The sequence below is a fragment of the Rhinoderma darwinii genome, chromosome 1, assembly GCF_050947455.1.
Source record: "Rhinoderma darwinii isolate aRhiDar2 chromosome 1, aRhiDar2.hap1, whole genome shotgun sequence".
In the NCBI taxonomy this organism is placed as follows: domain Eukaryota; kingdom Metazoa; phylum Chordata; class Amphibia; order Anura; family Rhinodermatidae; genus Rhinoderma; species Rhinoderma darwinii.
Window position 1 is genome coordinate 592,876,238 of NC_134687.1, and position 16,109 is coordinate 592,892,346.

Sequence of the window (16,109 nt, forward strand, 5' to 3'; positions counted from 1 at the left end):
AACCGTAGGCTTTGTAACACTGCTGAGGGTTTGTGTGTTTTTATCTGTATTGTAAAAACAAGGGTTCATTGCAGGTGTCATTATCTTCACTGCAAACGGGTCATATTGAGTTGTTGGACTGATGCTGCGGCTCCTGAGGAACTGAAGAACGTTCTACTTACTAGTGCTGGGGAGATCAGAGGATTTGCCCATAGCTACCAGTCATGTTATAGCTTTTATTTCCCTAATAATAAATGTATTTACCACCAACATATTCCGCAGAGATTGTCACCATTCATATCCAATGAGAGCTGGGTACTGATTGGTTATCCGCAGCTTCTTCACTTAGTCTTGCAGTCGTTTTACCAATTCTGCCTGTTGATTGAAGCAAATAAGTGCACAATATTTACTCGGGTAAATTTTATTTATTTATTTTCCTCTTTTTCAGCATTGACTGCCGTTAGTCAGGATATTAACTCTTTCACTGTCGGGGCAATTTTCCTACTTTTGACATGCACAAAAAAAACCTGTATTATAAAATTCATATTTTACCTCCATACCCATATATATATTCCGAAAGTAGACACCTGGCCTTCATACAATTTTGCATATAAGCATAACATTATGTAAAACATTTATAGAAATGTAGGTTTGCGGCTAAGTGTCACCCAAGCAGAGCCCTCGGCCCCATGCACACGACCGTACAAAATCTCCGTAATTGCGGACCTATTCAGTTCTATTGGCCGTGGACACCTTTCCGTATCGCTACGGATAGGTATCCGTGCCATAGAACTGTACCGCAAAAGACAGAACATTCTCCATTTTGCGTTTTACAAGCCATGCTCCCATACTTTGTATGGGAGAACGGGCCGAAATTGCGGGCTGCGGCCGGCCGTGCCTGCATTCTCGGGCCGTGATTACAGTCACAGCCCTGTGCGTGCGGCCTTAGGTACACAAATCCTCCTTAAAATAAAAGTTCAAGATTTGCAGAATATTAATACATGGAACTTTATACCTATGTTTACGTACACATCTTTACAAAATCAACACTGAAGAGACTGAAATCTGTGTTATTGGAATGCTGGTGAACATCTCGGTCACAAATGGTCTGAATAAGTGCAGGAGGGCGATATGTAATTGCCCATCTTCTCACCACTGGACACAAACAAAACACATTCCAAAACTGCAGTATGTGGAAAAGGACACGCACTCATACACTAAAACTTTTCTCCGTGTATAGGCACCTTTTTGGAGTTGTAGGTCATTGGCTAATATCTCGTTTTGTTCTTTTTTGTCTTCCAGATTTTCTATTTTGTACATACATTGTTTTGTATATACTGTATATGATGACTTCGGTGGGAAATGAACGTACCCGGGGTACTCGGGAAAAATCACAGATTTCAACTCCACAGACACAACCACAGAAACAGGTACAGGTAAGTGTCCTCTAGACCTGTGCGGCAATAACTTTTGGTTGCCATGCGTGATTTGCTTTGTTTTTATTAGCAGTGTATACAGTATAATTCCTTTAGCCCCTACCCGACATTTGACCTATCCATACGCAATAGCTGGGTAGTGGAAGTATGGAACAGACTCACGGAGTGGACCCGCTCCATAGGATGCGGGTGTTGGCTGTATGTTAAAGCTGACTCTTTACAGTAACGATCGGGATCGCGCTCGAGCACGATCCTGCTCGTTTAACCAGTTAAATGCCGCGGTCAATAGCGACCGCGACATTTAAATTGTTAGAGTGGGCCGACCCCCTCTAGCAGCTCATCGCACCCCCGGCAATGCAATCGCGGGGTGACGATGGTTGCTATTGCTACCTGGGGGCCTAATGAAGGCCCCCAGGTCCGCCATCTTTGTGCTAAAAACTAACCGCTTATGCTGCAAAAAATAAACCCTCATGTCACTTAATCGACGGAAAAATGAAAAAAGTTATGGCTCTCAGAATTTGGCGACACAAAATAAATTACATTTTTTGCACTTAATTTTTTACTTGTAAAATATAGAAAAAATATATATTTGGTATCGCAGTAATCGTATTGACCCACGGGATAAAGTTAACATGTTGTTTTAATTGCACAGTGAATTCCGTAAAAACGAAGCGCAAAAAACAATGGAGGAATCGTTGTGTTTTTCATTTTCTACCCCACAAATATTTTTTCCCCGTTTCCTAGTACATTATATGGCACAATAAATGGCGCTACGAAAAACAAAAACTCGTCCCGCAAACCACAAGCCCTCATAGGACTAGATCGACGGAGAAATAAAAAAGTTATGGCTTTTGGAAGGTGGGGAGGAAAAAACAAAAATTTTAAGGCCTCGTGCACACTTCCGACACTGTTTTCACGGCCGTTTTTGACGGATCCATGTGTCCGTTTTAGCGGCCGTGTGCACTCCGTGCGCCGAGCATGGTACTGTCCAGGGTGCTGAAAGAGTTAATGGGCTGCACTGATCGGCGGTTACTCTTTCAGCACCCTGGACAGTACATGCTCGGCGCTAGGAAGATACTATTTTAATGTAATAAAAAAAAAAATTCATACTTACTCTCCTCCTGTCCGGCCTCCAGCGATGACGTTTCATCCATGTCGCCGCTGCAGCCAATTACAGGCTGTAGTGGCGGTCACGCACGTCCGGCTGATGTCAGAAGGCCGGCCTCCAGGGATGACGCTTCATCCCACGTGACCGCCTCTGCAGCCAATCACAGGCTGCAGCGGCCCCTGCAGCCAATCACAGGCTGCCTCGTCATTCAGGAAGGTCGGACTGGAGGAAGAAGAGGGACTCGTCACCAAGACAACGACCGGGTAAGTATGAACTGATTTTTATTTTATTTTTAATCAGCAGCCTCTTTTCTCTATCAGTGATTGATAGAGACAAGTGGCTGCCGATTAGTATAATATTGCTGTTATGTTTTTCTACCCGCCCGGCCATTGCTAGGCAACGGCTCCGTCACACACGGATGCCTTCTGTGTGCCTTCAGTTTTTTTGACGGCCCCATTGACTTGCATGGGCCTCACGGTCACGGAATCCCGGACCAAAGTAGGACATGCTCTACTTTTGATCGGAACAGAGCAACGGGACCGTCAAAAAAAACAACAAACTGAAGTGTGCATGGTCCCATTTAAATGAATGGGTCAGTGTGCTAGCCGTCAGAAAAACAGCTAGCACCCTGAAGGAAAAAACGAAAGTGGGCTTGGGGCCTAAATCTGAAAATTTACGACGGGAAGGGGTTAATCTGGCATCATTGATTAGCTCAATATTTGGATTATCAGATGTTTAGAGAGAAATATATAACACTAAGGCCTCATGCACACGACAGTAAAAACACCCGTTATTACGGGTCGTAATTACGACCCGTAATAACGGGCTCATAGACTTCTATTGGCCACGGGTACCTTCCCGTTTTCTTACGGGAAGGTGCCCGTGCCGTTGAAAAAGATAGAACATGTCCTATTTCAGGCCGTAATAACGGCACAGGCAGCCCATAGAAGTCTATGGAACTCCTGTAATGACGGGTGGCTACGTGTGTGCACCCGTCATTACGGGAGCGTTGCTAGGCGACGTCAGTAAATAGTCACTGTCCAGAGTGCTGAAAGTTAACTGATCGGCAGTAACTGTTTCAGCACCCTGGACAGTGAATTCCGATCAGAATATAGAGCAACCTGTAAAAAAAAAAAGACGTTCATACTTACCGAGAACTTCCTCCAGTCCGGTCTCCCGGCCGTTGCCTTGGTGACGTTTCAGCCCATGTGACCGCTGCAGCCAATCACAGACCAATCGCAGGCTGCAGCGGTCACATGGGCTGAAACCCAGGGATGTCGGGCTGGATGTGAAGAGAGGGACACATCACCAAGACAACGGCCGGGTAAGTATGAATTTCTTTAACTTTTATTACAGAAAGGGCTGTCCCTTCTCTCTATCCTGCACTGATAGAGAGAAGGGCTGCCGATTAGTGCAGTGTAATTTTGCAGCCAAAAACGTGCCCGTAAATACTGGTGCAAAACGGGTCGAATACGTGTGACACCGGACCCGTATTTACGGGTGGGAAAAAATACGGTCGTGTGCATGAGGCCTAACTTTATTACAAAGACCCTTTAGGCCCTGTTCACACGGAGTTTCCTGCAGGAGGAAAATTCTGCCTCAAAATTCCGTTTGGGACTTTGAGGCAGATTTTAATCTGCCTGCACGCCGTTTGCCGCGTTTTTCGCTCGCGCCCATTGAGTGCTACGGGCAAAAAAACACTGCGAAATACGCTTTCTCTGCCTCTTATTGATGTCAATGGGACGTCAGAGGCGTAAACGCCCGAAGATAGGGCATGTCGCTTCTTTTACTCGCAAGACTTTTTTTCCGCTCATGGGAAAAAAACGCCCATGCCTCCGCCACCCATTGAAATTTCAATGGAAGGCATTATCGGCTGTTTTTTGGCACGTTTTCCGTGTCAAAAAAACATGTGAACTGGCCCTTAGGCCATGTTCACACTGAGTTTTTTTTGCAGGCAGGAAAATCTGCCTCAAAATTACTGCTGGAATTTCGAGGCAGATTTTGACCTGCCTGCACTCTTTGCCGCGTTTTTCGGCCGCAGCCATTGAACGCCACAGGCAAAAATAGCCGCAAAATATTTTCCCGCTCGCGGGAAAAAAACAAAAACTCCTCTGCCTCCCATTGAAATCAATGGGAGGCGATTTCATCCACCTTTTTGTCGCTGTTCCCGTGTCAAAAACAACGCCAAGAAACTGTGTGAACAGGGCTTTAGGCCTCATGCCCACCTCAGTTTTTTCCTTCAGGATGCTATCTGTTTTTTTCACTGATGGCACCCTGACCCATTCATTTCAATGGGCCCATGCACACTTCTGTTATTTTCACGGTTCCGTTCCATCAAAAGTAGAGCATGTCCTACTTTTGTCAGTGATTCCGTGACCGTGAGGCCCGTAGAAGTCAATGGGTCAGTGAAAAAAAAACGGACCGCATACAGAAGTCCTTCCGTGTGCCGTCCGTGTTTGATGGATTCGTTGTCCTAGCAATTGCAGGGCGTGCAAAAGTTCACAAACTGGGACATGTGACAAGTTCAAATGAAGTACAATACCTTCAGTTTTTTTTTAACGGAAGAACAACGTCTGTTTGAAACAGAAACACGGAACGGACACTGAGTACACACTGAAACCACACAGATACCATAACGGCCGTAAAAACGGTGATGGAAGTGTGCATGAGGCCTAAGGAGGACCAAGAGCCCAAAATTAAAGAGGCTGTCACCAGATTCTCAAATCCCTATCTCCTATTGCATGTGATCGGCGCTGCAATGTAGAGAACAGTAAAAAATTTTTATTTTTTTTTAAAACTATCATTTTATGAGCAATTTTATATTTATGCAAATGAGCCTTTCTAATAGACAACTGGGAGTGTGTTTTCTCTTATTTCCAACTGGGTGTGTATTGTGTTTTTAACTGGGTGTGTTTACTTGTTTTACTAGCTGGGCGTTGTGAATAGAAGTGTATGATGCTGACCAATCGGCATCATGCACTCTTCTCCATTCATTTACACAGCACATAGTGTTCTTACTAGAACGATGTGCAGCCACATACACAAGTGTCCTGATAATGAATACACATGATCTCCAGCCTGGACGTCATGTGTACTCAGAATCCTGACACTTCTGAAGCTTTTCTGTGAGATTTCCAGCAAGCCACGCGTAATCTCGTGAGATTACGAGGTAAACGAGATTTCGTTTCCCTTGCTGGAAATCTCACAGAAAAGATTCAGAAGTGTCAGGATTCTGAATACACATGACGTCCAGGCTGGAGGTCATGTGTATTCATTATCAGGACACTTGTGTATGTGGCTGCACATCGTTCTAGTAAGAACGTGATGCTGCTGTGTAAATGAATGGAGAGGAGTGTATGATGCTGATTGGTCACTGATTGGTCAGCATCATACACTTCTATTCACAACGCCCAGCTAGTAAAACAAGTAAACACACCCAGTTAAAAACACAACACACGCCTGGTGGAAATAAGAGAAAACACAATCTGGTGACAGAGCCTCTTTAATGTAAAAGTCCAAACTAGCTCAGTATAGCGTTGCTTAATCTGCTCGGTGGACGCCTTAAATAAATAAAAAAAAAATATATATATATTCCAGCAAATTGCTGTTTTAGGGTCAATTTGGCTCTAAAAAAAAAAAATTGAATAAAAAGTTGCATGTACCCCAAAATGGTATCGGTAAAAACGACAGCGCGCCCTGCAAAAAAATGAGCCTTCACATTTCTCAATTGATGAAAAAATAAGGATATGGCGACACAAAATAGTTTTTACAGCCTGATGGATGCCGTAAAAACAAACCCCACCCCCCCTCAAAAAAATGGCGTAATCGCTGTTTTTTGCCCATTTCACCCCACAAATTTTTTTTTTCAGCTTCCCAGTAGTTTATGCAGTACACTAAATGATGCCATGAAAAACCATAACTTGTCCCACAAAAAATACAACCCTCATACGGTTATGTTGGCGAAAAAATTAAAAAAGTTATGGCTTTTGAAAGGTCCCCGCCCCCGAAAGAACAAATGAAAAGACGAAGATTGGCCGTGTCATTAAGGGTTTAAAGGGAACCTGTCACCAGCATTTCACCTATTAAACCAGCAATACCAGGGAGTAGTGGGTGAAAAATCATTTCTATATAACCTATAATTGTCTTCTTAGTCGGCTCTGTAGCTTTAGTATTCAGTGTTTTAGTGTTCCCACACCGTATGCTAATGAGAAGAAAAGAGTCAGATCTTCTCTTGAAAAGAGTCAAATCTTCGTTTGAAAAAAGTCATATCTACATTCCTCAAGTCTTTCCGCGTTTCCCCGGCCTCCTTACTTTTGATTGACAGCTCGTCGCCTTCCCCCAGCACACAAAATCCTGCGCTTGTGAATTGATGTCCTCTTCTGGTGTGTGCGCACAAAGGGAGACCGGATTATTACGATAAAAAGCGCAAAATGTTTGCAGACCGTTATTTACAGTCGGGGGAGGAGTTTAGGAGAGGGGATAATGGCAATGAACTTTTGATAGCAGCGGCCAGTGAGGGATAAGTGAAGTTCAATAGGTGAAATCTGGTGACAGGTTCCCTTTAAGTCCCAAAATAGGCTGATCAGTAAAGGGTTAGAGGAACTTTACTAATATAGATAATGATATCGTTTTGATAAAAACCTCCAGCCTTCTGAGAAACCCTTTACCTCCGATTTGTGCTCGTATAAAAAAAAATTACATTCACAAATGGCTTTCCTGGGTGACGGTGGCAGCAGCGTGGCTGTGTGTGCGCCTCACGTTATACAGTTTTCTATCTTTAGATTCTTCTCTGTACTGAAGGTCTATAACATGTAGTAACCACTCTTCCAGTTGACTTCTCACCCTCACCCATTCCTGCTGGCAGCTGAGATATTTAGATCCTGCTGTGGCGTCAGCCATGCTCGTAGGGAGGCTGCTAATCTTTCTTTGCCTTAGGGTAATTTTGACCGTCTTGTTTTCTAGGCAACAGCTGAGCAGATCCGCCTCGCACAGATGATCTACGACAAAAACGATGCAGATTTTGAGGATAAAGTGAAACAAGTAAGTTGAGGGTTTCTTCAGCTGTAGCCCATTTTAGGAAGAGTTTGTCCTGCGTTTTGTGCCTGCTGAGTGGACGCCAGGTGGTGATTTGCATGTGTCAGCCATGCTGCATGGCTGGACAGTGGACAGCTGCAGGGGCTCTATTTATGGCGCAGTAGAAATTGTCTCTTCTCCCTGCGGCTAAAAATTGGTGGTGTCTGACACCATGTCCTCTGAAAGTAACATCAGCCTCAAACACACCTATAAATCTATACTGATTCATCACCTTAAATTTGGGCATATGTGGACTGCCCTGATAAAGATACCAGAAGTGCCGGTCGGAGAGATGTAGCACGTGTTATATACCCTGCTTCTCCACCTTTGAACAGATCTGAGGGGTAACAGCGTGTCTAAATGAACAAGAAGCATGGTGACTTGCTGGATTCCTTTTGATAGCCTAACCTGCATCTTCCAGGACTGAGATCTGCAACATTTGGCTCCCTAGCTGTTGTGAACCCTACAACTCCCAGAATGCCTTGACAACCAGAAGCTTTTTGCTAGTTGACAATCAGCCTCATTTACCCCACTTCCAGCTGCTCATGTATGTTATGCCAATAGAGCAGGGGGGAGAAAGCTCTGTCAGACACCTGGTGTCTCTCGTTGCCCCACCAATAGTGTCTGAGGTCTGCTAGGCATCGTTGATTATTATTTTTTCAGCGGCTCGCGTTAAAATTGGTTGCCGCATTGTTCAGTTCGTACATGGTTTTACTAACACGAAAGGTAATGGCCACAGCGGAGAAACTTTCTGTGCAATGTATGGGTGTCCCGATGGAAGAAAGGGGAGGAAACTATGTACGGACTGAGCAGTGTTGAAATATTTACGTAGTGACACTCCATACTGCAGGAAGGTGGATCTTATTTTTGTTTTACGACTTAGATTCTTTAACCCTTTTACTGCCAAGGGTTTCTGGACATTTTGCACCAAGCCAGGTTATTTTCACTCTTTTGACGTGAACAAATAAAACCTTAATTATAAAATAAACAATTGATACTAAACACCCTTACGTTTTCTAAGAGTCGACACAGAGCACTTTGCGTGTATAAGAACTGGATGGAGTTTAACAGACTCCTTAATGCAATTTTGCGTCAATGCAAAATTAACGTTTGTGACAAAATCTGACCCAAGGCGAAAATTAGACCTATAACCCCTCCTTTAACATAAGATGTGCAGAGTTCATGAAGATCACTTGGGTCCATGTCTACATGCATGTATCTTCACAAAATCTCCAGAACTGAAAAACCTAAAAATCTGGGTTTAGGGTAGGAACACCGTAGCGTATCCGCCCTGAACACCGCAGGGGATGCCGTCCAAAATCCCGCACCACACTGTGGTGCGTTATTTCGGGTGTACATTCCACTGTGTAAATGATCGCACATACTTACTCCCTTCCTCCTCTGACATTTGCTCTGCTCTCCCTGGATGAAGTTGCAGGCCCATGTGATACTGCAGCCTGTGATTGGCTGCAGCGGTCACATGGCCTACAACGTCATCCAGGGAGGCAAGACTGAAGAAGAATCGGGGAACTCTGATAACTTTTTTTTTTTTTTTTTTTTTTTATAGTTGCGATTTTTGCTGCGCTTTGCTGCAAATATCGCAACACCCCCACTGCTTTGTTGCGGGTTTAAGCACCCCATTGAATTCAATGGGCAAACCCACAACAGAAGAGTTGCGTATCCGCAGAATGAATTGACATGCTGTGGTTGAAGTAACCACACCGCAGGTCAATTTATGTGCGGTTTTTTAGGCGGAAATATACTGCAATACATTAGTATTGCACTATATCGTGCAAGCAATCCAACGATCGCTGGTTAAAGTCCCCTAGGGGGACAAGTAAAAAAAAAAAACAGTCAAAAGTTTTGGGTTATTTTAATAAATTTAAAAAAAAACATTTTCCCTCTAACACAATGTAAAAAAATTAAAAAGCTAACCTAACTGTTATCGACACGTCCGTAGAAGTCTGAACTATTACAATATATCCTGATTTAGTCCGGACGGTGAGCGCTATAAAAAAAATTTAAAATATTTGAATTGCTGTCTTTTGGTCACTCCATCTCCCACAAGAAATGAAATAAAAAGTGATCAAAAAGTTCCATGTACCCCAAATATAAACTACAGCTCGCCCCGCAAAAAATAAGCCCTCATACCGCTAAATCAACGGAAAAATCAAGTTATGGCTCTCAGAATATGACGACAAAACGAAAGAAAACTATATAAATTTGGTATTGTTGTAATCGTATTGACCCGCAGAATGAAGTTAACTTTCAGTTTTTACCGCACGGTGAACACCGTAAAAACAAAACCACCCAAAATATTGAGGAATCGCTGTTTTTTTTTCTCGTTTCCCACTACATTATATGGTACAAAAAATGGTGCTGTGAAAATCTACAACTCGTCCCGCAAGAAAACAAGACCTCATATGGCAATATTGATGGAAAAATAAAAAAGTTATGGTATTTGGACGGTGGGGAGGAAAAAACAAAAGTGAAAATCCGAAAAATGGCTGCGGCGGGAAAGGGTTAAAGGAAACTTGTCGTCCACATTATGCTGTCCTCAATGAGGGCCGCTTAATTTAGTGACACGCTGATTTCAGCGGTCTGTTGCTTAAGTGATGCAATTTTTAAGAACTTGCATACAGAGCCTGGGCAGCGCTGCCAGATATGAAGAAATGAGTTTGGCATATTCATGAGCTGCCCACTCTCTGCTATCTCTGCCTACCTTCCACCGATTGACAGATCTCTCGGTTTTCACAGTATTAGGGAGATATTTGTCTTTCAATCAGAGAAGTGGGCGGAGCTAGTGGACAATGGGTGGGCTCTGCATGTAAGTTTTCAGGAACAGCTTTACTTGAGCAAATAAGTGACACAGCTGTAATCCGCGTGTCTGTTACCAGATTATGCTGTTCTCCGTGAGGGCAGCATAATGTGGATGATGGGTTAACCAGGTTCCTAAAATGATTTTTTTTTTTTTTTTTTTTCTTGCTAATGGCTTCAAATGACATGAATTATAAAAACAAGCAGTACTCCACCCTATTCCCCCCCCCCCCCCCCCCCCGGAGATACAGCGCTGATGCTCCGGCTAAATTTTATTTGATAGTTTACATGCAGACCGCATGTGACCGCTGCAGTCAATCGGAGGGCTCAGCGGTCATATGTTGCATTTCTAACTTAATGCCTGAAATATAAATCGGAAAGTCTATTAGAAAGTTGTTCAACTTCGTTATACAAAACATATCATTAATTTGCTAAAACCGTTAAAGGCTATGTAAACCTTTTGAAAAATATATTTTTTTTTAAATAAAAAGGTCAATCTGTGTGATTGGTGCAAATTTATCATTCGTTTTTAGTAAAAAAAAAATATATATATTTTTTGAGATACAGCTGCGTTGTATCCTATATACAGAGCAGCTGTATCTTTCGCTAAGTCAGTCCCGCAGATCTGATAGGTTCAGTGTCAGCAGGTTCTTCGTGTCTGACACAGAATCCACCTGTAATCTATCACATATAAGTGTTGAACTTGGATGTGATGGATAACAAGTGGATCCTGTGTCACTGAACAGTCCCGCTGACCTGACGGGAGCAGGATTTAGCGAATGAACGATAAAGCTTCTCTGTATACAGTATACAATGCAGCCGTATCTCAAAAAGTTAAAATAATTTTTACTAAAAACGAATTCTAAATTTACATAAATTACACGGATTGCCCTTATTTTTTTATTTAAAAAAAAAAAAAAAAGTGATGTTGCTAACTTTTTTTACCCTTTATGCAGCTAATGGAAGTGACTGGAAAGAACCAGGATGAGTGTATAGTCGCGCTTCATGACTGCAACGGAGATGTGAACAGGGCCATTAATATACTTCTGGAAGGAAACTCTGACACGGTGAGACTGATATTTATATAGACTTGCTGGGCTCTGGATTGATGCTTACCTTCTTTAATTCCAATAGATGTTTATTGAACAATTTTTTTTTTTGAAAATGTAACAAAAATACAGACTCGCAGAGTCACATAGATGAAATACAATAATACAGCGTATAGAATGAAATAGACCAACATGGTCCTATATCCTAACCCACATTACATGAAATCTATGATGTCAAAAATCCTGCAACATATAAAGCATGTAAATGCAATCGTATCAGAAATAGGTAACTGTCAACGACATCACAGTTCTTATAGAGATACACTAAGTGTCATCAGAAAGAAGAGAAAAACACACAATAACAAAGGGGCAGGAGGGAGGAAAGGTAAAGGGTAGAAGGGGGTCATAATCATCTCTATGCAATCATGTAAGTACACGGTTCCTCCATGGAGCCCATATTCTGTCAAATTTGTCTATAGAGTATCAGACAATATGTGTGAAGGACGATCATTGACCATTATCCATGAGATTTTAGAAAGAAGTATGTCCATAGATAACGTAGATGAGCGCCATGCCCTAGCAATGGTGATTTTAGCTGCCAAAAAAACATATTGAATGAATTTACGTGTGTATTTTCCAACTGATGGAATGGGACCACATAACAGAGCTGTAGCCACATTGCTGGGAGGTTCCGCTTGTATAACATTTCGCATGAGCTGGTATACTTGTTTCCAGAATCAGACAACCAATAGGCATTCCCATAAAATATGCAAAGTGTGCCTTCAGAACCGCACTGCCTAAAGCAATGGGAATCAGCAGAAGGATAAAATTGAGCTATACGGGTCAGAACCATATACCATCTCATCAAAACCTTATAACCTGCTTCAACCAAGGATGTATTAATTGATAACTTCGAGGTCAGACACACCATTTCTCTCCACTGATCCAAGTCAATCTCAGAACCCAAATTCCCCTCCCGACGGGTCATATAAGGGAGTTTACCTGCAGGGGTAACCAAATCCGAATAAATAGAAGAGATCTTAGGTCTTGAGTTAGGGAGACAACAAAAGCGTTCAAAAGTAGTTAAAGTACTGATGATATCTGACTTGGCTTTCCAGGCTTACAAGAAATGGCGTATCTGCATATATCTCAGATGTTCCGATGGAGGCAACACATGTGATTTTTGAAAGAAATCCAAAGTTCTAATGTCACCCCCAATAAAGAAATCCTTTAATCCTGTAGAAGCCCTTATTAATCCACCAACGAAATTCTGAACTGCGTAGTCCCGGAGGAAAAGCAGGATTACATGTAATCGTCATAAGAGGACTATGAGGAGATTTCATAAGAAATCTCTTTTTAAGAGAATCCCACAACCGTAGCATCTGAAAAAGCACAGGGGAGAGGACAGTAGGTCGATCTGAAGATTCCAACCACAATATTCCAACGTAAAACTAGAACATTTCAATTTGTGTACATTGTGGGCGATATGGTTCTACATAAATATCCGTAAACTGAGCCAATCTAGCCGCGTGGTAGTAATGCTGAATGTCAGGAACTCCCAACCCCCCCCCCCCCCGCAATTTTATGGGTGAACAAGAGCATTTCTTTGAATCATCGGGCGTTTAGTCCCCCATATGAAAGTCATAATAAGCATTTGAATCCTTTTTAAGCTACTTTTTTTGGGACCACAATAGGAACCATATCAAAGAAATAAAGGAGTCTGGGCAAAATCGTCATTTTAATCGAAGAAATACGACCAAACCAGGAGAGGTGAAGAGACAATCTTTTTTTTTTTTTTTTTTCAACAAGTTTTTTTATTTTCCACAAGTTATTCAAAACAACACAACAAATATGGGCACGCAGACCCAAAAATAATACACTGTGTAATTTCTTCAATTTCTGTATTACTTTCGGATGTATCTTCCCAGAACATGAAATAAAGAAAAACAAAAGAACACGAGAAGGGGAAACCCGCTCCCCCCTCCCAGGAAAGAAGTCATGGACAACCCCTGAGACCATCTTTTAAGATCCGCATCTATTTGTTTAAAAAGTGGAGGGAAATTTGAATTATACATAGATTCTATAGAGGGTGTTAAATTGATGCCTAAATATGTCCGTTTACGAGTATCCCAATGAAAATCAAAATTCAATTGAAAAAGCTTAACCATCCTATCCGGCAACGTAAGATTCATTTCTACTGATTTGGTATGATTAACCCTAAGGCCGGAAAGTGACAAATACCCTCTGGAATAGATCTTTATTGTAGGTAGGCAATATAATATATTACGAATAGAGAGAAAGTTGGAACCGAATCTCATCTTAAGAACAAAGAACAAATATTCCCAGGATAAAATCAAATGCCTTCTGGAGGTCAAGGCTTAAAAGCATACATTTGGCGTCCAGTGGTCCCATCCCGAGCGAACTGCCGAAATAATATCCACAGCTCGTCTTGTTTGATCCTCCGCCTGGCGAAAGGGAATAAAACCTGTTTGATCTTTGTGAATATAGGACGGGAGGAAAGCATTCAATCTGGTGGTCAAAATTTTAGTCCTACTTTTAAGATCTACATCCAGAAGGCAAATCGGTCGGTAATTGGAATGATCTGTATGGTCCTTTTATGAGGTGTGTGGATATAGGCCAAATTTGAAAAGGGTGGTAAACTATTACCCTCCATATACGCATTGAACAACTCTACTAAGTGTGGTGTCAAGACATCTCGACATTTTTTATAATAACCTGAAGAGAAACCATCAGGTCCCGGGGCTTTGTGAGCCTTCAGATTTTTAACATCCAGTACCTCATCCAAACTAAATTCCTCATCAAGCACATCCCTATCCAATTGGGAAAGCTGAGCAGGGATAGCCGTGTCCAAAAGGGCATCCGCTTTATGAACATCAACCCTAGATGGTGCCGAGTACAATGCTGTATAAAAATCATAAAAGGTCTGCAAAACCTTTTGTGGGATTCTGCAAAAGGGTACCATCAGCCAAACGCAATTTCTGAAGTGTTGAGTCAACCAATCTAGGAGTAAGACGTCTAGCCATTAAGGTCCCCGGTTTGTCCCCTTGCGAAAAAAAATGATTCTATGACCACCTGAGACTTTTTTCCTCCCAGCTAGTCAGACACAAATTCAATTCAGATAGACAAAATAGACGAGGAGACAGCACTTCCAAAATATGTCAGCTTTTTAATCACCCGTGCGACGTTTCAGTCCAGCAGGACTTTTCTCAAGCATGCTGGACTGAAACGTCGCACGGGTGATTAAAAAGCTGACATATTTTGGAAGTGCTGTCTCCTCGTCTATTTTGTCTATCTGATATTGGGGACCACGGATCCGGTCCTATTGAGGCGTGCACCCACTTGTGGTCCAGTGCTGTGGTAATTTTCTGCTTTGGACAAATTCAATTCAGTCCTTCAGCAAGTTGAGCTTTTATGGTCCCTGATGGATCACTCTCAAATAGGCGCGACAAGTCTGCAAACCGTTGTTCCTTTGAAGCTAATAACTCCTTAGAACGTCTTAGTACGCGATGCTATCTGAATGATCTTACCCCTAACCACAGCTTTGAGCCGCCCAATTGGATATCACCGAAGTATCCTGGGTCTTATTAAGTACGAAGTAAGTCTCCAATTCATGCTGAATTTTTTGACTCTCTCTGGGTTCGAAAGTAAAGATTCATTCAATCTCCAGGATGAAATAGGATGTAACCAAAAAAATCAGATAAACTAACCACAATCGGATCATGATCAGACCAAGAGGTAGCCAAAATTCTAGCATCAGTTACTTTAGGTAGCAAACTGGTGGAAAGCAAAATATGGTCAATGTGAGTGTGAATATTATGGGCTGAAGAAAAAAGCGTAATCCCTTGAGGTAGGATTGAAATCCCGCCATATATCTATAACGTCAATGGATTGAAAGAATCGTGCTACCGGTAGACTAGTAGGAGGAATGTATCGCACCCGAGAAGCATGTGATTTATCCATAGAGGCAACCAGAGTAGTAATAGGCACTCCCCATAATAATAGGACCCTCTATCAACGGCTGAAGACACCACATGCGTTGGAAAAAAGAAGGCTGATTAGAATTCGGGGCGTAATAGCTAATGAAAGATACAGGGGAATCATGTAACATACCTGTAACCAGGATGTACCTGCCATCCGGATCGGATATCGTCCTACGAGGCGTAAATGGAACAGATCGAGCCATCCATATGCCAACCCCCCCTGTGCTTAGTAGAAGCGCTAACCAAGAAGTGTTGTGAGTAATGTCTATGAAAGATGGGACAGAAGAGGTAGAGAAATGCGTTTCCTGCAAAAAAAAAAAGTATATCAACATGGGTAGACTTTAATATAAAAATGCTTTACGACGTTTGATTGGAGAATTAAGTCCCTGCACATTGAGTAAGTAAGCAATAAGCTTTAGTAGAAGTTGTGGTCGCCATTATATATATCAGGAAATATGAACATGAGGTTGTTCTTCTCTATGAAAAGATAATAAGGACAAGAATAGGAAAAAAGGGAAAGGAAAGGGGGTGAGAAAAACAACTAAAATAGAACAAACACAAAAAGCATCTAGCACAAGCCATAGTCTACCGACTAGACAGTCAAGAAGGACTGCTAAAGGGGGGCAGCAGACCTTCGAGAGGGAAA

The 16,109-nt window shown here is 42.3% G+C and overlaps 1 protein-coding gene and 1 non-coding gene across 16 annotated transcripts in view; one reads left to right on the top strand and one right to left on the bottom strand.

Annotated features, from left to right (window-relative positions):
• Positions 1-16,109, top strand: part of UBAP2 (ubiquitin associated protein 2) — a 71,859-nt gene that overhangs the window by 27,929 nt on the left and 27,821 nt on the right. For 14 of the 15 annotated variants that reach the window (XM_075840237.1, XM_075840340.1, XM_075840229.1 and 11 more), the window contains exons 2-4: positions 1,282-1,415; positions 7,486-7,563; positions 11,370-11,480. In XM_075840237.1, the coding sequence (XP_075696352.1) occupies positions 1,323-1,415; positions 7,486-7,563; positions 11,370-11,480 (282 nt within the window). In that variant the 5' untranslated portion in view covers positions 1,282-1,322. The remainder of the gene's footprint in view (positions 1-1,281; positions 1,416-7,485; positions 7,564-11,369; positions 11,481-16,109) is intronic. The other variant, XM_075840277.1, reaches the window with a different exon arrangement.
• Positions 4,410-4,538, bottom strand: LOC142722798 (small nucleolar RNA SNORA5). The gene has a single exon (XR_012875090.1). It is a non-coding gene; the product is annotated as a small nucleolar RNA SNORA5 (small nucleolar RNA).